Below are 24222 nucleotides of genomic sequence, written 5' to 3'. Positions count from 1 at the left end.
TCAGTGACAGAAATTGGTTTCGATAGAAAGAAAATAGGTTTCCCATTTTTAAACAGAGCAGCAACTTTTTAACAGCAGTTTCTCATTCTTTCACTGTTGGATCGACATGAAATTTGGACTGCAAATTTTTCTCATCTTGTTCTTCATTCTGAATGGTGAAGATTTTAATTGGAGTTCTGCAGATGGAGAAATAGGCTTCAAATAGCAGCTTTGTTTTTGGGTATTTTTCATCTTCTTGCTCCTAAGCTTTGGTGCTTTAATGTTTTGGATAGTTATATGCACGTTTTAGTACTTTGTTTGAGACTCTCTTTTACCTCATTTGATTATAGTATAGCTATTTTATTGGTTTGGACGACTCGTAGTTTTTACCTCTCACATTGAGGGGTTTTCCACGATAAAATTTCGGTGTGTTCTTATTATTGCTTTACTTGCTATATTTACTTGTTCATAGTTGTTGCTATATTGTGTTGTGAATACTTTTATATTGTTCTTGTGTTAGACATTTGTATCGTTTCAGCTCCTAGACTCTTTCTTTAGATTCATAATTATATTTTTATAAATGTAAATCAAAACTTGCATAAATACTTATAATTAAAATTAATAGAACCCTACGTGATTATTTAAAAAGAAAAAAGTTATTGTTCTGACTTCTGAACCATAAACAGGTTGTAAGAGTATGATAAATTCTAAAAAATTGATTTAATGAAAACGTTTTTTTGAATGTCAAAAAAGACGTTATAGAGAGAAGAATAATTTTTTATCACTCATTTTAATAATACCTAGCTAAATTTAATTGCTCTATTATAACCATCATTTTATTATGAAAGAAAATATTATAATATTGATTATATATAAATTTAAAATCATATATAAAATATGATCAAGCATATCAAATAAAGAATATCTTATAAAAGAAAGTAACTCTCACTTACTAAATTAAACTAAATTTAATCATATACATTAATTCAAATACGTGTACTTAAAACTAAACAATTATGATAACTTTGTATTTTTAATTTATTTTTTACAATTTTGTTTAAATAACTCTTTAACTCGAAAAAACTAAATCACTTCTGAACAGTTATATTATATAAAAGAATGGATCTATTTAAATTTCATTTGAAGTTTAGAAAAATCGTTAATAGTATATAATAATATTACTTTTTATCTTCATTAGTCTATTAAGATTAATCCCACTATGTTTCATTGATATAAAATATATTTTATTAGATGTTACCATTATAATATATAAAACTATTGTGTTAAATTAAGCTCACGAAAATAAACGTTATTTTGTTAATTTTAATTACTTTGGTAGTATCATTTTCAAATTTCGATACTCTATGAAGTAATTGATAGAAAATTTAAAGAGTTCAATAATTATTTCACATAGCTAAATGTTGAGTTATTTCATTATATAACTTGGTTAAATATAAGACATTTACTTTTAGTATATTCATAAGGAGAAGTTAATCTAATTAGTTTAATTTTATCTATGGAATTTTTTTTTCACTTAATTTTTTGTAGTTAATAGTTAACTTAAGAACTTCTTATTAATTGTGCAATTTAAAAATCAATAATCAAATTTAAATGGGATTTGTATTTATTTCTATAAATTATTTGAGACTTAAAATAATATTATTTATCTATTATTCTCAAAAAAATTTTAAAAATTATATTTTGATCTGAAATTTTATAAACATAGTTAGAAAAAAAAATTGCACCTTTGAAACTTAATGATTTTATACAAAGTGATTTTTGGATTTTTTTTTTTTTTTGTAAATGGCAAAAAAGTACTTAAAAAGTAATAAATAAAAGTATTTAGTCTATTATAAATAAAAATTCAGTCTAACTAAATATTAATAATTTTTAATATTTAAAAAGTAAGTAACAATATTAAAAAAATCTAAAAAATATGTTATTATTAATATTTTTTAATTAAATAAAATTTTGCAAATCTCATAAGGTGATTTTTTTTGTGACCATTTTTTTATATTTATTTGGTATTAATTTTTTTTTTTAACTGCTACAACTAGAAGATCTTTTTTAACTATGAATATTGTGAAGAATGACTCATAAATAAAATGAAAGATGAATTTTTTGGTAATTGTCTTTTAATTATATTAAAAAAAATTATTAAAAAATTTGACACAAATTCTATTATCGATAAATTTTATGATACAAAGAATCAATCACTTTGTTAGTATAAATTATACACATATTTTTTATTATTTTAAAATATATTGTCTATCAATATATTTTATAATACATCTTACATTATATAATTTTTTACATAATTTTTAATATTATATATATTATTACCTCATAATAATATTTTTGGATTGGTTCAAAATTTTGTATAGTGTAAACCGTAAAATGTAAACGAAAATGGTTCTAAGTACGAAAATGAAAATTCAAAAATTGGTTGAAAGGCGCCCATCCAAAGCAGAAAAAAGCCACGGAGAACCGCCTTTTGGTAACTAAAATCTTAATCTGATCGTTGTCCCCCGCCATTGTCTTGGAATGGGGATTATGTAGTCTTTATTTTATTCACAGCAAACGGACCCACTGTCCATAACGTCGTACACAAATTAATTGTTTGATGAAAATAATATTTATATTTATTTAGTTTAATTATCAATTATTTTTTGTCGCTTGGAGCCAACTGGACCTTCCTTTCTTTAACCAATTCAATCAATTGTGCCATATTCCGAGAAAGTTACTGTTGGATGGTGACAATACACCGTTGTTCTCTCCCACGTCTTACACTTTCTTCGTCCGCCGAGCAGGGTTCTAAGTTCTAAGTTCTAACTATAGTGTATTGTTAATGGCAAGTATTTTATTCAGAATTTTATTAGGTAAATAATAATTTTTATAAATAATATAAATAATAAATTTTAAAATTAATTCAATAAATAAAGAAAAATATAAGTAGACAATAAAAATATTAAATAATGTGAACAATAGATATGTCGAATATTCATTTCACTAGGTGTAAGGATAGTTATTTTAATATTAAAATTTAGATAATTAATTTAGAGGTGTAGTGTATTTTTATTTTATTGGTGGTTGTTCATATTGTTTAAGATGATCATTGTTTACTTAGCACTCCCCATAAAATAAAAACACACTACATCTCAAATTACTCATCTAAATATTAATATTAAGATAACTATTCGCATACCTAGTGAATTGAACATTCAATATATCCATTGTTCATATTGTTTAGTATTTTCATTGTTTATCTATACTTTTTCTTTCAATAAAGATGTGAAAAATATTTTTTTATGATATTTTTGTTTAAAAAATGTTATTTATTTAACTACACTTTAAATAAAAATAACATTTTTATAATATATAAAAGGTTTAATTACTCTGTTGGTCCCTATAGTTTCATGAAATTTTCAATTAGGTCTTTATATTTTTTTTTCTTTTTAATTGGGTCCCTGCACCAAATTTTTTTTCAATTAAGTCCCTCTTAGTAGTAATTGGCTTAATTTTATAGGGACCCAACTAAAAAAAAAAAGAATTGGTACAGGGACCTAAATAAAAAGAAAAAAAAAGTGTAGGGACCCAATTAAAAAAAATTTTGGTGCAAGGATTCAATTAAAAGAAAAAAAAAAGTATAGGGACCAAATTAAAAATTTTGCAAAACTATAGGAACCAGCAGAATAATTAAACCTATATAAAAATCAAGTCCTACAACTTATCATCTAATAATAAAAAATAAAATATCTTTACATAATGACAATTATAAAATCTTTATTAGAATAATCACATTTGCTAATTGTTATTTGACTCTCATTATACTGATTTAGCATTATGTTACCATGTTAAAGGATGCAATGACTAATTTAGTTGGCAATATTACAATTTGATATAATTTGATCTAATCTTTTTTTATTTAATTCTAAATTTTTAAATTTTTGAAAAATAATTTTTTTTTTCTTCTTCTTAATGATAGATAATAATAACTCTATAATTAAAAATTCTATCCACTCATTATCTAGTGGATACTGGACAAAAACGTAAAATAAAAGTAAGAATTCACAAGTGCTGAAATGATGCAGTTGTGATTGTAGTTTGATTTTCAGATGGTCTAGAATATATTTAAATTTAAACAAATTATTTTTGTATGGATAAATTTTTGAGGTATAACCCATCTCTTATGCTGTTGTAATACGCCTTTTCTTTAATAGAATGAGAATAACTCGAACGTCAAAGAACATAGTGGGTGGATACCTGCAAAATACATTCCGATATTCAACTTAGTAAGTGTTTAAGAGGTATATAATAATTCTATGAATATAGAATGTTAGACATGAAATAGAACTTATCATGTCCGTATGTGTTTTGCGAGATATAGAAATTGGTGTCTTTACAGACATAGGGTTGATTAATAGAGTTGATGTGTTGGTCATTAAATCAAAATAATAATTATTAAGATCGTCCGTTATAAACATAGAATCAAGTAGGGGTGGCAACGGGGTGGGTAGGGGCAGGTTTTTGCTCTACCCGACCCCGCCCCGCCGTACAACAACCCGCATGGACTCGCCCCGCTTCTACCCGCGAGTAGTAAAACGTTGAACCCTAACCCGCCCCTGCGGATACCCACTCCGTCCCTACCCGCCCCTATAATTATTAAAATTCAATAAATTAAATTAAATTTCAAAATTTATATAACCATCATCACATACATAACATAAATTAAAGTAAAAATTTAAATATGATACAATATTATTAATTATTTACTAATTATTTTACATATATTATACATATTATATATTAAAATTATATATATTATATATATAGCGGGGCGGGTAGGGGCGGGTATTACCTAAACCCGACCCCGCCCTCGCTCCTCCCAAGAACCCGCCCAGCTAAAAACCCGTCCCGAGCGGGTAGGGGTGGGGTGGGTACCCGCGGGTTCGAGTGGTATTGCCATCTCTAGAATCAAGGCAAATAAAGTCGAGTTATGATTCATAATGCACAATAAAGACCGAGCTATATGGTGACGGATCACAGCCCCTAAGTTTTGTCTGCCGATCATATGATCCAGGCTAAGCTTAGAAAATAAAATGAGTTATAACTCGCTTAAAAGATAAGTGAATAATGATATGGTGAGCCCCAAGCTTAGTTGGGTTATTATGTCAGCACTTAGTCAAAAAAAAATTTTGAGTGATAAGAGTCATTCAATCAAGATGGTTGTACGGGACATACTTTTTCGTTTAAGAACAATTTTAGCATTTGATTGTATGTGAACTGAAAAGTTCAGAAATAGATATCCGTTGACAGAATCAATTGTATGATCCGAGGATATCATGGTTAATTGTCTTGGAAAATTTTTCGGCCCACAATAGCTTATTGATGAATTTCTCGCTTAAAGCAATTAGTTATTGAATATTTACAATTTATATTGAAAGGCATATGACATTAATAAGATAAATTGAGAAAATAAATATATTAAAATCGCAACATATATTGAATAATATATATTGTAAAAGTAAAGGAGTTCAAAGTAAAAAAATGGGTTAAGTATGATTTTGGTCCCAACGTAAAGGTCGAAAATCAAAATCGTCCCTAACTTTTTTTTGCTACAAAATGATCTCCAAAGTTTCAGTTTGTTTTAAAATCATCCTTTTTAGCAAATTTATTTATTTTTATTACCAAATTACCCCTCATTATAAAAATTATAAAATAAAATAAATATAAAATAAATAAAAAAGAAAGAAATAAAGGGATGCAGAGAGAATGGGGGAGAGAAAGAAGGGGGGTGGGGCGCGAGAAACGGGGAGGGGGGAGGGGGAGGGAAGGGAAGCCGCCGTCCTGCCGCCGCAGTCCCGCCATCCTGCCGCCGCCGCCGCTGTCTCTTTCCTGTCCAGATCAACCGCAACCCTCTCTCGTCCTTCTCTTCTTCCCTATCTCGGATCTCCTCGAACCAGAGCTCACTGCCGGCGAGCCTCTCCTGCTTCACCATGGCGCAGTAACGTGGAGCCTCCCCTGCTTCATTACCATGCAGCAACGTGGAGCTTCCTCTGTTTCACCACCACCAGCGAGCCTCCCTGCTTTCCCTCCCTCAGTCCCTGTTGCAGAAGAAATCAGAGTCACCACTGCCTGTTACCCTCCCTCCAGCCCCTTGATTTGATTCTGGGTTAGTTTAGCTGGATTTTAATTTTCTGTTAGTTGATTTTAGGTTATTGAATTGCTGAAAGTTGCTGCTGAATTGTTGTTGTTGTTGTCGAATTAGCTTAGATTTGATAGAATTAGCTTAGGTTATTGAATTTCTGTTAATGGTTAATTGTATACAAGATCCATGGTTGTTGTTGTTCTTCTGCATCTGGTTGTTGTTGTTTCATTATTTTTCGCTTCTGCTGTTCTTCTGCTTCTGGTTGAGCTTGTTGTTATCCATTGTTGTTCTCTGCGTTTGTGCATCTGCTTCTGGTTAATGTTGAGGAAGAAGATGAGTGTTGAGGAAGAAGAGGAGAGGGAGGGGTATTTTCGTCTAACAGACGATTTTAAAACAAACTGAAACTTTGGAGACCATTTTGTAGCAAAAAAAAGTTGGGGACGATTTTGATTTTCGACGTTTACGTTGGGGACCAAAATCATACTTAACTATACCTTGAAAGTTGATAATTCTAGAGAAGAAGACAATATATGAATGTCATACATACCAAATATGAATTACTTAATTTTATTTGCTAATATTATAACTTTGTTTCGTAGAATCTGCATTAACTTGTTAATAAAACAATAAAGTAATTAGTTATTTAATAATAAAATAAATCTTGTTTAGCTATGACTTTGTGCAAAAATAACAAATTTGCATATTTGTAACTTTTTTTTTACTTAACTTTCTATATTAAACAAATAGTAACATAAAATTTAATAGTATAAAGTGAATAGTATAACAGTTATATAATATTGATATACAATTGATTTTTTATGGAATCGAATTTTAAGATTTGAACTCATCATTACCTTCATTTAATTATATAAATAAAATCATTAAGCAATAAGAATATAGCACATAATGAAATAAAACTTTAATTGACATGGTTGTTATATGTCATTATTGTATAGAACATATATTGAGATTTGAATATAACTAATATATCAGTAAATATTAGTTACAGAAAATATAAATGCAAAAATATGTATGAATAAAATATATTTACTTACGTAAGTATAGAACTTTGAAAAAGTTAGCAAAATTGATAGGTAAGTTTGTACTTGGATTGATTGAAAACCGAGTTTTTTTTTCTCGGATTGATTAGAAGTCGAGTTTGTTCTCGAATTGATTCATTGATCGATTATGAGATGTGAAATATTATGTTTCATAAAAGTAAAGCAATTCAAATGCATAAAGCACATACTTTATAAAAAGTTACGATAGATTAAAATTTGATAAAAAGGTATTAAATAAAATCTTAAACAAGATTGTTGAGATTGGTTCAAAAATTTTGAATGTAATTCAAGTTTTATAAACCTGAGGGGAGTAGAAATTATTTTACTTGACCTCACGATGGGTGCCAATTGTTCTTGCGTGGATGAACTTCCGAGGTATAGCTCGTCTCTTGCGCTGTTGTAATACGCTTTTTTTTTTAATGGAATGAGAATAACTTGAACGTCAATTGTTCTTATATGGATGAATTTTCAAGTATAGCTCGGTCTCTTGCGCTGTTGTAATACGTCTTTTCTTTAATAGATGAGAATAACTCGAACGTAAAAATCACAGTGGGTGGATACCTGCAAAATACACTCCGACGCTCAAGTCAGTAAGTGTTTAAGAGGTATATAATAATTCTATGAATATAGAATATTAGACATGAAATATAACTTATCATATCCGTGTGTGTTTTGCGATATATAGAAATTGGTGCCTTTATAGACATAGGATTGATGAATAGAATTGATGTTATGACTGTTGGTCATTAAATTAAAATAATAGTTATTAAGATCGTCCATTACAAATTTAGAATGAAGATAAATAAAGTCGAGTTATGACTCATAATACACAATAAATACCAAACTATAAGGTGACGGATCACAAACTATTTTTTATTGTTTCAATTATAATGTGAATTAATATTATTACCTCTGATCTGTTGTTATTATTGTTCTTTTTGTCATTGTTCTTTCCTAAAACTTGTGAATTTATTATACGTTTGGTTGACAATGGATTGTTATAAGTTATAACTATGGCACAAATATTTTATGAAAATAATAAAACTATGAAACTAACAACCAACCATTTGGGATATATATATCGACCTCTCACTTAGAAGGAGTCGGTCGATTTTTTTTCTATAACAATGTGAGAATTATGCAGAGAACAAAGGGGCCCCAATATGGTTTGTTAGTGAGTTATATATACAGCACAATTCTAAACTACACAATCAAAATTGGTTCAAGAATTGGTAAATTAGGTTATATCAGAAGAAACAAATTCTGTTTTAGTTGTACTAATACTATTACTGTCTACAAACAAGGTGAGGTTCACTAGGAATGGAAGTATACTGAAGTATTCTTTCTACTAATATAATCTTATTTCTCAAGTTACAAAAATTTTGTATCACCCAAGCTTGTATTATGTTTAAATTAAGATCATATGTAACAGCTAAATCACTAATGCCTTCAATCACAAAATTAGATCGAAAAAAATAATTACATTTAAATATTTAATCCTTCATTGCCTATGCAATTTAAAATTTTTTTATTAAAATAGAATATTTAAGTCACATATATAGATCTATGACCATCGTTTATCCTATTTCTGTTCTATTCGGTTAAAATAGAATATCTCCACAAAAACCCAACCTACCTTAAACAAAACCAAACCCTAGAAACTACAAATAATATATATATATATATAAAAAAAAAAACAAAAAAATCCCAACCACGCTCACAACTCAAATACAGCGAAGAACCGTTATTGCATTGAAAAAATAATAACAAAAATAGTTACCTTCATTAACAATGAAAATGACAGAACATCGTGCTTGCAGACTTGCAGTGGAGGAGACGAATGACTAAATGAGTCTTGAATTGGATGAGTTCATCTCTCAAATATTTTAACCCTACCAACGGAACTCTAGAACTGCGCCATTGATGAAGAGAAGACAAAGAAGTAGGAGGGTGGAAGTGGAGAAGACGAATGAAGTGTTTGAGTTTAATCGAAATTGTTTTACATGCTACCTCATTCAAATGTCGTCGTTTTTTACACAGCTGGGCGCCAAACCAAAATGCAACGTTTTGGCACCCTGCAGCGGTAGCAAAGTGATGTCACGTCAGCACTGTGACAACTAACTCATCGTTTGAAAGATGTCTAGGGACTACTATGATATCTAAAGCTAAATCTAAAGGACTACAATGGTACAATTGGAATCTCAAGAACCACATTAGGTAATCACATGGATTTTAGAACTACTATAAAAAATTTACTCTATTAGTCAACTTTTGGAAATACCACTTGATCTCAAGTATCTTTGATTTTGTTGATTTTGTTTAGAGCCATTTAATTAAAAATATGTTTGATGAGAGAGTTTGTATTTCTATTGATGGAAATGAATGAGATTTAAAGTGCATTGCAGATGTTTTGGGGAAGGATATAGTTGTGTGACTTCCAAACTCTATTGATTGTAGTCTATACTTAAATTTTCTAAAGAATGATAAAGTCGAGTTTTACTTTAAAATTTGGAGGCTTGAAGTACCTCAAAAAATTCAGAATTTTTGTTGATTAGTTGCTAAGGAAGCATTGTTGATAAATGAGTTCCATTTTAAAAGACATATAACTTCAGATCATTTATGCAGTGTTTGTAGATCTTCATTTGAGTCTTTGCTGTGAGTTTTTTATGATTGTAAAGTTTCATAGAGGACGTGAAGTTCATGTAACTTTTCCACCTTATTTCTGGTCCTATAGTTATTGGTAAATTTATCTTTTTAGTCTCATGTCAAAGGGATTTTAAGGCCTATTCTTTTTGCTAGCACTATGAATTCACTATAATTTCATTGGAATCTTCATTTTTTGAAAAAGATAAACCCTTTATGAAGATAAGATTTATGAACTAGTTCTTTATCAGGCCAATGATTATCTCCTGACCTAATATGAGTTGTCTCAAGTAAGGAAAAGAGTGGATACGTAACTTCATGGAGAAACAAGTGTGTTGACGGCCCTCCAAACCCCAGTCATTAAACGTATTTTAGATGGCTTTATGATGAAGGACGAGAATGTGACATGCAGAAGGACTCATAGGGATTATAAAAGACTATTCTTAGCCGTCTAGAGCACTAACTTGGACACATGTACTATGACGTTTGCCAAGCTTTAGGGCATCTTTTTGGGGTTGGATTTGGCGTTAAGTTTGAGGTTCATGTAGAGATAGGAATTTAGTCAAAAGTATTGTAACTATGTCAGGAATTAATTAAAAAATGGAAGTAAGAATGGTGTTGTTCTCATATATTGTTGCATGGAGTGTAAAACGTAGATTACATTTTGATTGCACATGAAAATGGTAGAGCTGCATGCAGGCTCCAAAACGCAGCATGCATTTGGCAAAGAAGCAACTTGAAGCTCAAAACGTGTTCTGCTCTCTACATGCAGGCAATGACTGACGTGTTGATCACTTGGAACTCTCAAAATGCAAATTGCATTTGCCAGCAGTCAGGAGCAAAACGCAGGTTGCATTTGTCAGGCTCCCAAGCTGCATGAACGCCATGTGTTGGAAAAGAGCGGTGATGGAGTCTATAAAACTGAATCTGAAAGCAAAAAGCAGGAAGCAAAAGCAGAAGAGGTGAAAGACTTGTTGAGAGAGAAGTTATAGTGAGGGGTTTTAAGTTGTAAGGTTGTGCTGTGAGAGGAAGAAGATCGGAAGAGTAGAAAGTTTAGAGTAAATATTATAAAATAAAAAATGATTCGTGATTTTACTAAACGTGAAGAACACATTATTGAGTATTTGGATAATCTTCAATGGGTGAGTAATTTTTTTTAATATTTAATGATATATATATATATATATATATATATATATATATTCGAATATTGTTTATTTGTATTATAATAGGTAATTTTATTATTATTATCGTTATTATTAGGGTTTATTATTGCTGCTGTAGAGTTGTGATTCAGCCCTATCAGGGATACAGAAAATTTTGGTTGACGAAGATTAAAGAACCACAAAAGCCAAGCTCTTTGATCTCAATCATGCTCTCGAATGAAGGGACGCTTCTGTACTCTCAGTTATATTTCTTAATGATTTAACATGGATGATCTTGAGGTTGAGAAATCCTAAAATTTTCAGATAAAATAGAATTTTTATTCAATCAAATGATGATAAATAATTTTATTGAATTAAATTATATTAACGTGAGCGTTAGATGATAAAGAATGCTAGAAAAATAAATAAATAATATTTTAAGAATATAGAAATATTAAATTGTCATTTCAATTTACTTTTCTAATCAACGACTATAAATATCTTGAATTAATTAAATTTTTACAAAAAATTATATACCTAAAATTATTTCATTTTTTCAAAAATCTTTTGAACATACAATGGTTGAATGAGAGGTTGACTGTTGAGAATTGAATATAATATTTTTAAATTTGTATTTTCAATAAAAAGATGTACTTAGTTGTATCCATCCTAAATAATTCTATATTCACAATTACTTATCCATCTAAATAATTCTAACTTTGATAGAATATTATTTTTAGATGCAAAAAATTTAAAATATATTTATTCTATTTCAAAAATCAATATTCATATTTAACTTAGAATTTTAACAAATATGATAAAAAATATTATATTTTTAATTAAAAAAGTAAAATATCTATAAATATATTTTTGTGCTATAGCTTTAGATTTTTCCAAAAAATTTGGCAAGTTAATAGAATCAAATAATATTTCTATAACATATATAAGAACATATATTACACATAAATAAAAAATGTTAGGAATAATAAGAAAAAATACATAAATTAAAGTAAAATTAAAAAAAATAAGAACCAATAAAATATTAAAAAAATATAAATAGAAGAAAAACAAAATTATTAAATGGAAGAGAAATAATTTAATACATTTTATGTGTATTTAAAAGAGGAATAAAAAGAAGATATATATTATCTTGTTCAATTTAGCAAGATTTATGGGAGTAAATACATAGAATAAGAGAATAAAAGATACAAATAAAAAAAAAATATCTGAATTAATATCAAAAATAAAAAATAATAAAATAATGATAATCCAGCATAATCTTAATCTTTTAATATAATTAATTATAATTAAGTAATAAAATAAATTAAATATAAATATGTCTAATTTAATCATATAAAAAAAAATAAATTTTTTACAATTAGACATATATATGGGATAAAATGTCACTTTAAAATAAAATTATTATTATTATTAATGACATAAATATTAAAATTGTATTAATACATTAATTGAAATAAATTATTAGAATAAAAAGTTGCAAGAATTAAAATAACTGAAATTTATTAACTTTAATTAGTAAAATTAGTATAAAATAAAAAAGAGACGATTAATCAGATTAAATAAATTAAAAAATATTACTGAACAAAACAAATGTCACAATAATTATATTACTAGTTAAAATAATTAATTTAATCAATTCAAATTTTTATTTTTTAATAGACAATTAAAGATCATTAATAAATAAAAATAAATGAGATATAATAATTTTGGTTGTATAAATAATTAAATTAAATTATTATATACAATTTTTATATTTTACGTTATTATAATTTAAGTTAACATTAATGGTAAAAAATTAATTTTAAATAGCTCTAATTTGTATTTTACAACATAACTAAAGCACAATTTATAATTTTTTATTTTGTGATTAATCAAAATTTTTAAAATTTTTTTGTTAAGTCTTCTATATTTTATGATTGATAAATTCTTTCTATAAAATACAAATTTGTGATAAATTATTACAATTATAATTAATTAAGAAAATCAAGAAAAAATTATAAAAAAAATCTAACAAAAGATAAAAAATAGAGTAAAAATTTATTTTGAAACTAAAAATTTGTCAATTGTGCAAGAAAATCTAAAAATTTGTATCTTATTATATAATCAATTTTATTACTCACTTCAACTTCATTATCTTTTTGTATCCAAAAAATTATATAATGTCACACTTATTTCAAAAAAGATAAAACTCTTCAAATACACGGTATAATGTATAATTTAAGAACAATAAGATAAAAAATATCTAGAATTTTATAATAGTATTTGAAATTTTTAATGACGATAATACAAAGAGTTTAAATCTACTAAATGAATTCAATAGTTATCCTTTGCACATCTTATTTAAATTTAAATTTTAAAATTTAATTTGTATCTTTTTTTCTCTTAATATAAATTATTTTTGACAAAAAATAGGAATAAAATTATTAGACCAAAAAAATATTCTATCAAAGAATTATTATAAAAAAATTTATAATTAGAGGAAAAAATAATAAAAATATTAATAATAACAAAGAAAAAAAAACTAAGCTCATATTAAACAAAGTTAGAAAAAAAATAATAAAGTTCATATTAATAATAATAATGCTGAGGAATACTGTTGCTGCTTTAGGCTTCTAACCTCTGTCTTTGGCCATTGTTTTTTCCTTTCTTTACTTTTTTATTTAAATTATTAAGTTATAAAAAAATAAAGAAAAATTCAAGAAAACGAAAACAATAAAATCAATAGTAACTATACAAAACTGCCGCAAGAGTGGCTAACTGTTGAAAAGATGGTGAACTGTCGGAAAACTGATGAAAAGTGATAAAGTGCAAAGAGATGACAAACTATCGAAAAGTGATGAAAAACACATGATTTCTCCATGAGAGTAAGTAAGTAGTGGATGAGTTAATTAGTGAGGTCAGAAAAGTATCAAAGCATTGACAAAAGAGAAGGAAAAAAATGAAATGGAAGAAAAGTATGAAATATACAGTGATTTCAACTAAGAAAATCAACTCATCTTTTTCAAGGAGGATATCATAGTTTTGATACCATGTTAGAAAGGGAAGAGAGAACATAAGGAAAAAGATTTGTGAGTATTCAAATTGTGTAGAATGATACAATATAGAAGGATATCTATAGGTGATAAGAGAATCAAAATAATAAAGACGTAATATCATATAATAAATATTCATATGTTGAATAATGCTAATTGATTTAATTGATCCTAATTATACTCTAACAATTATATTCAATTAATTAATATACATAATATTATATTGTGTGATATTTAAATATCCAATCAAATCAACTAATGGATATAATTAATCAATTGTAATAAATTATATTTAATGAATTAAAAGAAATAAATTAGGAAACTCTCTCAAAAGCATACCATGTCAGCTTCGTCATTAAATACAAAAATCCGATTTTTATATAATAGAATAGATAGATAGAATAGATTGAAAGATAGAATAGATTTAAATCAATCTAATTTGATATAATTTTTTATGTACTCTCATTGAATACGAATTCAAATGGGTTGATTTTTAAGAAAATAATGTACTAATCAATTTCGAATTGCTAATTTTAAATACATAAGGCAAGATATAACTTTTAAAAATTGGATTAATTTAAAAATAAAAATTAAATTTATATTGTTTTAATAGTAATTTTTTTATAATAATAGACGTAATTTTTTATAATAATTTTTTAATAATAATACACGTAATTTTAAATTTACAAAAATATTGTAACGTTTATAAATAAAAATTATCCTAGAACGTATCTCAGATACATTGCCCCAAATTATAAAAAATGTGTATATCTCGGATGCAATGGATTAAAGCTAATTAAAGCTATATTTCGGATGTACTGTATCCGAGATCTCGTCTTGTTCATATCTCGGGTGCATCCGAAATTTTTTTCACTGCAGTAAATACTTACACGTTTATTTAAATCGGTAAATATTATATATTTTTAATTTAAATAAAAAAATCATATTCTTTGCCGGCACCAATAAAGTGATAATTTAAGGATGTTACTGTACTTATATTTTTAAGCTATTTGTTCTGTTACATCGTAATATTCGTAAATGATAATAAGATATTTATCTAGAAATATAAAGTCAGATTTTTTTTTTGGGTGACTAAATAGAAATATAAAGTCAGATATGAAAGTGAAAATCAATCATGTAATTAAAAATTCAAATTAATTGATAAGAGCATTGTTATCTATATATATGATATAGTTATATTAAATTAAATTGTACTGTGATACAATAAGCACGTGAAGACTATTAATTCACATATAAAGATACAAGTTGATTATACTTTTAGATTTGGTTAGATGACCCTATAATGTTAAGTTTTTAAAAATTTAAACAAACCTTAATATCTATGTCAGATACTCATATTTGAATGTCGATATTATTATTATTATTATTATTATTCATTTTGACTTGAAACCATACCAATATTATTAATCATGATTGAGATGGGATTTATTTTTTCTTTTAACTTAGAGAAATTTAAAAGCTTAAATTAATAAATAACACTGTTGATTAATATTAAACATGTTTTTTTAGTTATATAAATACAAATAAGTTATATTCTTTCAATGTGAGTAATTTCTAAGATCTTTCTAAATAGTGCAAAACTTATTAGTTTTTCCTTTTTAAAATAGATTTGCAGATTAATATTACATTTGAAGATGACATCACTGATCAAATTAGATTTCGGTTATTTTTATCTGCCAAAGATGTTTCTATTTTGTTTGTAAAATTCTAGAACGGCTATTTTAGTTAGAATTAAAAGGGCAGTTTGAGACTTGATAAAGACGGGAAAAGGAAAGGAAAAATTGAACCGCCAATAGGAAGTCGAATGACGATAATGCCCTCAGGAAAAGTGGATATATACAAATATCAAAAATCGAAAGAAAGTAAAAAAACACAACAAACCCTACCAACAACACCCAGCAAGCAACAACGAGCGCCTTCATCGCTACGCCGTCGTATCTGCCTCCTTCTTCTTCATCTTCGGTTCTTCATCTTTCTCCGCCTGTTATGCTTCTTCTTCGCAACGTAAATAGCATAATCACTCTCTAACGCTTCAGATCTGCTTTCTTCGTTACTTTACCTTTCATTCGGCGTCGTTTTTTTATCCGACCGGCTAGCCTCCTTGGGCTTCGTGATGGTGGTCAACGAGAGGCCTACGAAGAGGATGAAGAGAAGAGTAACCGCCGATCTCCACGACTTTCTCACTTTCCCTTCCGCCGCCGGCGCTTCCTTGGACTCACCCTTTCGCAACTGTGTCCAGCGGTTCCTGGCAGACCATGGTCGCATAACGTTTCCGCCTTCACTCTTCCCGGCGCTGATGACGTGGCAGATCTTGTTCCGGGTTGGTGACCTTGTCGAAGGCCCGGATCTCTCGCCTGCGGTGGTCACGCTTGACATTGTGGAGGAAGATGTCACGCGCTCTCGAAGTTCAGTGTACTGTGACCAGTGTCGAGTCGTTGGTGAGTTGAATCGCTCGAGTTACTCGCGTGCATTCTACTTACCCGGCATGTTAATCTAATATTATTTAGTGATCATCTAACAATTGTTATTTTTTTTTGTTTAAATTTTTTAATCCTTTAGCTATTACTTAATTATATATATTTTGGCGTAGACATAGATTTTTTCCTAATTATATTATTGCTTTCTATGTCCTTGAATAACTCCTTTTTAAGATAGCTTAGCACAGTCTCTTATTTTTGGCTTAGATATTACTATCAGCTGCTGTTATAAATGATTTTTTTTTTCTTTCTTGGTTTTCTATGTGCTTAAATAATATAATTTGTTCTTAAAAACTAAAATAACACAAGCATAGATACACACGATTGAGAGTTACTTATGTCTATAAAAAAATATATATTAACAGGGTGGAGCGGTCACCCCGTCTGTCGCAAGCGATATCATTTCATTATCCGGGCTGCCAGTAAATCCATTGAGTCTTACCAAAGACCTTGTTCCAGATGTGAAAATCTTGTCCAACTATCTGAACCAAGGTCTCAAACTTTTTTTTCCCGTGGAAAGATCTTGATGAGTTGATCTGTGGCTGATTGTTTTGTTTTTTTAAAATTGTTAGGTGCAAATCATGTGACTTCAACATTACTGTGGATGATCTTGAGGATTGGGTGTATCAACAAATCGACGATAACACCCATCTCCTGCATGGTGTTGTCCACTCCAATGGTTATGGTCACCTGCTTACTCTCAATGGAAGAGAAGGTGGCTCAAAGCTTCTCTCTGGATTTGATATTATGGGATTTTGGGATAGACTGTGTTCTGCAATTTCTGTTAGGTGTGAATCCTTTGGTCATTTTTTGTTGAGTTTTTATTTTTCTTTTGTTTTCTTTGCTTTGTAGTTTATTGTGTTGAATATTTGTGCAGGAAGGTTAGTGTGATGGATTTGTCCAAGAAATTTGGGTTGGAATATCGAGTGCTCCATGCAATCACCAATAGCCGTTCGTGGTATGGCAATTGGGGTTATGAATTTGGAAATGGCAGCTATGCTCTTACACAAGATGCCTACCAGAAAGCAGTGAATACCCTGTCAGATATGCCCTTGTCCTCATTTTCATTCCAGGGTCGGGGACCACGAAGCCGCCTTCAGTGTGTTATTTCTCTTTACCAGTCGTTGGCTGAAACTGAACTTCTAACAATCAAAGACCTCTTCTCCTTTTTGTTGACACTGGTCCATGAATTTCGCAAGATGATGACGAAAAAAATATCTAAACAGGATGAAGGCTCCAACAAATGTAATTTATTGTGTGCTTGGACAAGACATGATGTTGAGGATGTGCAACAGGCTTTGATTAAGGTATTGCTTGCATCAGCTTCCTGTAGGGAGGTCAAATGGGTTGCTAGACGTGTTCTCAAGGGTGCAGTTTGCAGGGGTGTTTCATCTCCAGAGCTTCTAGACTACAGTCTTAAGCATTTGGAAGGAAAATTAGCTGCCAACGGAATGGTAGTTGCTTCACGATGCAATCCAAATACTAGTGCTACAGAATTCAGGTAAGGGAATAATGTACTGAATTTCTTTTGTAAAATGCTTCTATAGTAGTGCCACTGATGCATGTACCATTAACAACAGGCTAGAACCGTTCTGTGATGGATTTACGCGAAATTCAAGCCATCCATCAGAAGAGCAAGTCATATCCGATCTGGCATTTTTATTTGATTCGATAATTCACCCAGACAAAATGGTGAGCTATAGACCCAAGGTTATGAGGAAAAGTGTGGCTGATTCAGCAAGGAAGCTTCTTGACTGTAAGCAGTTTGTGAAAGAGTACAAGCCAGAGGTGGCCATGGAACAACCTCCGGTCATCAGACTGTGGTGTCAGGTTGAACTTTCTGATCAGCCGAAAGATGATCCATCCCCGCCACCAGAACTAATCGTGTTGCCTTTGAGTGCTACTGTTGCTGACCTTAAGAGGGAGGTCACTAGTGCTTTTCAAGAGGTGTATGCAATGTACAAGAGGTTTCAAGCTGAGGAAGTAATAGGGTATGGTTCAATTAGTGACTCGCTCACCTTAAAATTCTTGCTTGGAACAAGTGCGATGGTCAAAATTCAAGGCAAGTGTCCAGCCAAGTATGGTCTAAGCCGCTTCCGAATGGAACGGGGTACAGAGACATGGAGAGTTGACTGCCCCTGTGGGGCTAAGGACGATGATGGAGAAAGAATGTTAGCATGTGATACTTGCAGTGTTTGGCAGCATACGAGATGCGCGGGAATTGATAATTGTGATGCAATACCTTCTAAGTTTGTGTGTCTTAGATGCCTTAGCTCGTACCGTCAGGAAGCTGTAAATTTGCCAGACTCCGATGTTGAAGCTAACAAGTCTTACAAATTATCGAATGCTTCTTGCAAAGATGAAGCAGTGGCAACGGACTGTGCAGCAGTTGCTTGTAACATAACTGTAGATTTTGGTGTACGATGAGTGTATATAGTTTTGTAATGTATGCGTGTATAGTTTTATGTTTTGACTCCTTGGAGCTTCCTTGTTTTTGGAGCGTTTCTAGGCTCCTGTTTGAAATTATCGAGCAATGGAAGATATATAACTACTGTAACCACTTATTTTGTATCTCACATGCTAATTAAATCCTTAAAAACTACGTACAGCAGTCAGCAGTATACATAGGCAACTTAATCCGTCGTTCACCTGTGCTTTGCAGTCGAATTAAAGAATGGATTTCATTTTTAAAAATGAATAAATAACTTTCACAAGTAAATTCGGCATTAAGTTGCCTATTTAACCGTTGTTCCCAAAATCAGTTCTCGTACCTATTCCAATTCATTGGCCCTGCGGTGCAACCAGACTGCCTGTTTCCTGCTTCTTTAGGCGTCTAATAATTGGTTCTTTCTCTGAAACTGGAAGGCAATCAATAGCTTTGCACAAGGCTGTATACTTCAAAACTAAATCCTTGTAGAGACTTAACAATCTGTCAACGTCTCTCTCCTTCAACTCTCGACTCTGAGCTTCCATATATGGATAATTTGATTCAAGCGACATAACTAGGAAAAGGGTTACAAATACAATGATTGTGATTGGGGACACCAGTAATTAATATTTCAAACAACACCCAAGAAATAAGAAAACTGACCTCTTGTCTCTTCAATTTCGTCACACATTTTGCCTGATGAACTGCACTTGGCCTCCCCTTGTTTGATCATCTGATATTCTTCACTTTTTAATTTGCTCTTCAATTTGGCTGCTTCCATGTTTTCCTCAAATTTGTCTTCATCCATGGAAAGGGATGTAGCATTTAAATCAACTATAAATGCCATGGCTGACACAAGATTTGTGAAATAATATGCAGCTTCTGAGACGAGTTTTGCTTGCCATCGGTACAACTGGATGAATTTCAGGTTAGAATGTAATTGGGGAGGATTGGCCTGAAAGTAACATACCAAAAGGTTTTCTAATAAGAATACCTTCCAAGATACCAAAATAACAGAAAATGACTCACCATAACATGTAAAAAATTTAGAAGAAAATCAAGAAAGGGAATGTTCACTTTTCTTTAAAAGCAATTGATGATCAAAGTCGGCATCAATATATAGACAACAAGGTCATAGGACAGTGTTAATGGACCACAGGCCTAAATATACAGTACTTCAAATAATGAAGAGAAACACTATCTTTATCTTTGCAAACTTCAGCTCGTCAACCCCGCAGAAAGTCCTAGGCACTTTGCTTGCTATCCCCACCTAATCACAAAGTTTAACATCATATAGATCAGGATGTAATTGTTTAGTTTTGGAATTAAAATTCCAATGCCTAGCAACTTCTAATAGAGGGTTTATGTTTAGCTGAGGTATGAATCATCTGGAATCAAGTTAGTGGACACTGAGCTTTAGTCAAGACAAGGAACTCCACTTGTATGCACCTCTGGTCTTGTGAAGAGTCAATTTTGAGTTTAAATAGGTCTAAGAAGGTAACAACGGAAGCCAATTTTTCTCTACAGTCCTTAGTTTCTCGCCTTCATAGATATATCATACTACAATCATGATAATTGAAACAAAGATGGAAAAAAGATAACGAAAAATGGGCCTGGTTGTTCAGAAATTAGAATATGATACTCTGCAAAATGGCTAATTACCAAGCAAGCTTGCCTTTATTGTAACATATATGAGCACAGGGAGAAAGTCATCAGCCCCAGCTGGCACATGATTTTCAGAAATTGTTGCATTGAGCAGCAGATTGTTGATGACCTTACAACAATTCATTATACACAATAGTTTCTCACGAGGAGATTTGAAACCATTGATTTTCCTCAATTCTTTCTCAGCCAGCTGCATGAAAAAAGAAAGTAGAATCAATTTTTGTCATTCCATCAAGCAAAAACTCAAAAGTGTAGTTGCTATAAGCAATCCTTTTAAATAGAAAGGCTGGAAGCCTTGGAACAGATTAAAAAATTGGGAAGGGAGACAATTCAAACAAAGACTTCTGCTCTAGCTCAACACAAAAAGCAAAAAAAAAAAAAGTGTTTGTTGGATCAAAGAATTAAAAATCTAGTGCAAGTTAAAGGAAGTCTATCTTCCAGAGCAGTGTTCTTCCACGCTTTTCCTTCTCTCACAGTTCTGCTAATGTTTATGTTGCTGTTTATATAATAAAAATTACCCTAATTATATCCCCACTCTCTTACACATTCCCTCAGAAAGTTAAAAGACTTCAAAACACAAATATACACATCTTAAAGCTGCATACCAGCCATGAAGCTTCATTGCGAAGAAGTGCTGGTATGTCCAGATGTTCAGGCTTCAGAAAGGTTTGCAGCAAGCACATTTTCTCTGATATGTCATTATCAATCCTTCCATCCTCAGGCAAAGCAGAAAATGTCCGGGAGAACAATTTAGTCATTATATATTTCTCCAAACCCTGGAGGAATGAACGAGGAATGTTCAGAGAAAAGAAAGAAGGAATCTCCTATTCTGCAAAGGAAGAAGACCCCCAGAAGTGGGCCGACAGAATTAACGTACAAAAAAGATTACCACAACTTTGCATAAAGCAACTACATATATTCCATGCCAAAGTTAATTAGTTCCTGCAGTAATATGATATTGTACAAAAATATGGCATCATTGTTTAGATTTTATTACCTATTAACCAAATATAATGGTGAATTTTTCTGAACAAGTATAGTCAAAATAAAGAACCACCAGCCATTATAAAAAGAAGAACAAGGCACAGGAAATGGCATTAAATGGATCACAAAAGGGCTTATTGTACTTAACATAACTTCCTTTTTCCTGAGCACATAGAAAGACATATATATTCAGAACTTTTATGCAGCATATTATATAGAATTATACAATACTAATTTTCGTACCTCCATTGCACAGTCAATCTCTTCTTCAGTGGCACCCATCCACAATGGATGATCTCTTATTGCAGTTTCTGTTGTTGAGAAGAACTCTTGCACTCTTTTCCCATCACTTTCAGGATTGCATGGATAGAATGAAAATGATACAATGAAGCTGAGAAAACAATTTGCATTAAGGGATAGGATATGTATCAGAAAGAGCAAAGGGTTGATGAAGCATCTTCAGAAAGAAAAGGCGTGTGCAACCATGCATCCCAATATAAATTAATTGAAATTTTTTTATATATTCTTACGAGTTAGCTCTTAGCTGAAAACAATAAATCTCATCCAACATAAAAGGAATGCAACATTTAAAACTGCACCACATTCAAAGAACTCTATTTAAGTTCAAGCCTCATTAAAACCTTGAGGCAGGGACTATTTTGTTCAAGTATACTTGTATTGCATCTCCATATAATTATTTGTTAGCAAGAACCATGTGACAAGAGAATCATCAACCAACCAATCTTTTCAACCAATAGAAATACAAACAACAATACCAATAATAACATATATGTTTCCATGTAAAGCAGAGTTACAAGCTTGCAGTGTCTCAATAACACGCTAGGGTCATAAACATTGATGCATTCCTAAATTACAATTAGTAGTTCGACAATATAACATATTATTGCCGCTAATTGAACCGAACAATGCCGTGTAAATGACATTCAGACCTAGAATTTCTGGTATTTACTTTTACCAAAGACGAATCAATTCATCATCACAATCTTTGGCGTATAATCAACGAACCACTAGATCTCATGAAGTCATCCGTAATGCAAATCGAAATTCAAAGAATTCAAATACACGGAAATTATGCACAATAAGAGCTAGAAATCAAATAGAACCGAAACAATGCACCACAAAATTAAAAAATGAACGCAAAACAAAAAAAGGAATTAGGCGATAGCGATAATTGTTTATATACCTCTTAATTGATCGAAGAAGATCGAGAGAAGCAGGGTTTCGCATGCGATCCAGGAAGTCGTAGAAAGCGAGGGATTGGGACGAAGACGCCGGTGATGATGTTGATCCCTCCATGGAACGGAAACTGTTGCCTAACCGAATTGGATTCAGGAAGAAGAAGAAGAAGAAGTAACATGTTCCAATGGAATCAGTAGCTGCAGAGAGCTAGCTAAGCTACACAACAAAGACAGAAAGAAAGAAAGAAAGAAAGAAAGGCAGCAACGCAGGGAGGAAGAGTTGAGAAGCAAAGAACATTAGGTTTGAATGATCGGTGAACTAACAGCAAATACTTATATCATTACCATACCAAGCAGTCCAACCAATCACAGTAAATTTGTTGGGTTTAATAAATACAAATTAAATGAATTAGAAATTTAAAATTTTGAGTAGAGTGATAATTAGATTTATGAGGATTTTGTGTTCAGATAATTTAGTTCTTGAAAAAAAAAGTGATAAATATATCTTCTCAAAAATAAAAAGTGGATACTACAATGAAGATTTTATAATTGTCTTCATGTGAATATATTTCTTTTTGACCCTTAAATGATGAATTGTATGGTTAGATTTTGATATTTATAAAAGTGTTGTTTTTGTTTAAAGTGTGGCTAAATAAATAAACCACACTTTTAACCAAAGCATCTTCATGAGAAGATATTTTTGCCATCTTCATTGTAGTATCCACCAAAATAAAATGTGGACATATTATAACCTTTTGTTATTAAGACCAACGGAGTTTGGTGGATTTTTAAGTGATTAAGGTATCCGTTAATGTCACATTGGATTTACTCTAACTAATGAGGATAAATTAGTCTTTCAATGTTGTTTGATTTTAACATGCCTTAAATCTTAGTTGTGCATAGTCTCCAATTATTCATCTTGAAACAAAATCCTATCACAACGCATAATGAATAACACTGAAAGTTCCAGAAGCACGAAGCGCCAAAAAAAAAAAGAATGAAGGGAGCGGCTGGAATTAGAGGAATGACTCAACATATGAAAAAGGGTTAAACCATAAAATCACTCTTAAGTGTAATTGTCAACTATATATAACAATATACAAGTCTAGAACAGTGGATAATCTAGATAAATTGTTCTTAAGGTGTCCAAACTATAGGGTAATTGTTAATTCAATTTATTTTTTAAATTTTGAGTGTTCCATTAAATTGAAATTTATATTTATCATTTATAGTATGTTTTTTGGTTCTTATTATGGGACATATTGCAAATTTTTCAAATGATTGGATGATGTTATCGAAGATGTGAAGATTCAGAAGTTCTATAAGGGGAGTGAAAGATAGATTACTTGATTTGGAGGAGTAAATTATGAGATTGAAAATGAATTGTAAAAATAAGAAAACTCCAAGTAAAATTACTGA

The 24222-nt window shown here is 30.4% G+C and overlaps 2 protein-coding genes across 3 annotated transcripts; one reads left to right on the top strand and one right to left on the bottom strand.

The window, feature by feature from the left end:
• Positions 1-15837: 15837 nt before the first annotated feature.
• LOC112737405 (PHD finger protein At1g33420) lies at positions 15838-19098 on the top strand. The gene is made up of 5 exons (XM_025787306.3): positions 15838-16488; positions 16893-17019; positions 17100-17315; positions 17405-18028; positions 18108-19098. Exons 1-5 carry the CDS (start codon positions 16164-16166, stop codon positions 18952-18954), a joined length of 2139 nt encoding a protein of 712 aa, XP_025643091.1. The 5' UTR covers positions 15838-16163; the 3' UTR covers positions 18955-19098.
• On the bottom strand, positions 16749-23163 carry LOC112737406 (vacuolar protein sorting-associated protein 9A). Of its 2 annotated transcripts, XM_029291467.2 has the most exons (7): positions 22809-23163; positions 21848-21995; positions 21226-21396; positions 20631-20810; positions 19619-19910; positions 19299-19529; positions 16749-19040 (listed from the first exon to the last, which is right to left on the bottom strand). In XM_029291467.2, the coding sequence occupies exons 1-6, from the start codon at positions 22919-22921 to the stop codon at positions 19309-19311; spliced, it is 1125 nt and encodes a 374-aa protein (XP_029147300.1). In that variant the 5' UTR covers positions 22922-23163; the 3' UTR covers positions 16749-19040; positions 19299-19308. The 2 variants fall into 2 exon arrangements, with proteins under 2 accessions (XP_029147300.1, XP_025643092.1); XM_025787307.2 differs by lacking the exon at positions 16749-19040 and having other exon boundaries at positions 19051-19529.
• Positions 23164-24222: the final 1059 nt, after the last annotated feature.

This window comes from Arachis hypogaea, chromosome 13 (genome assembly GCF_003086295.3).
Source record: "Arachis hypogaea cultivar Tifrunner chromosome 13, arahy.Tifrunner.gnm2.J5K5, whole genome shotgun sequence".
In the NCBI taxonomy this organism is placed as follows: domain Eukaryota; kingdom Viridiplantae; phylum Streptophyta; class Magnoliopsida; order Fabales; family Fabaceae; genus Arachis; species Arachis hypogaea.
This window is presented reverse-complemented; position numbering and strand designations above follow the sequence as displayed.

Bases quoted from the DNA above. Each gene is read 5' to 3' on its own strand.
- LOC112737405 (XM_025787306.3), top strand. From the start codon at position 16,164: ATGGTGGTCAACGAGAGGCCTACGAAGAGGATGAAGAGAAGAGTAACC. The intron at 17,020-17,099 runs GTCTCAAACTTT...TAAAATTGTTAG, and splicing joins GTCCAACTATCTGAACCAAG to GTGCAAATCATGTGACTTCA. The intron at 18,029-18,107 runs GTAAGGGAATAA...CATTAACAACAG, and splicing joins ACTAGTGCTACAGAATTCAG to GCTAGAACCGTTCTGTGATG.
- LOC112737406 (XM_029291467.2), bottom strand. From the start codon at position 22,921: ATGGAGGGATCAACATCATCACCGGCGTCTTCGTCCCAATCCCTCGCT. The intron at 21,996-22,808 runs GTATATAAACAA...TTGTTTTCTCAG, and splicing joins CTTCTTCGATCAATTAAGAG to CTTCATTGTATCATTTTCAT. The intron at 20,811-21,225 runs GTATGCAGCTTT...TTTTTCATGCAG, and splicing joins GCAATGAAGCTTCATGGCTG to CTGGCTGAGAAAGAATTGAG.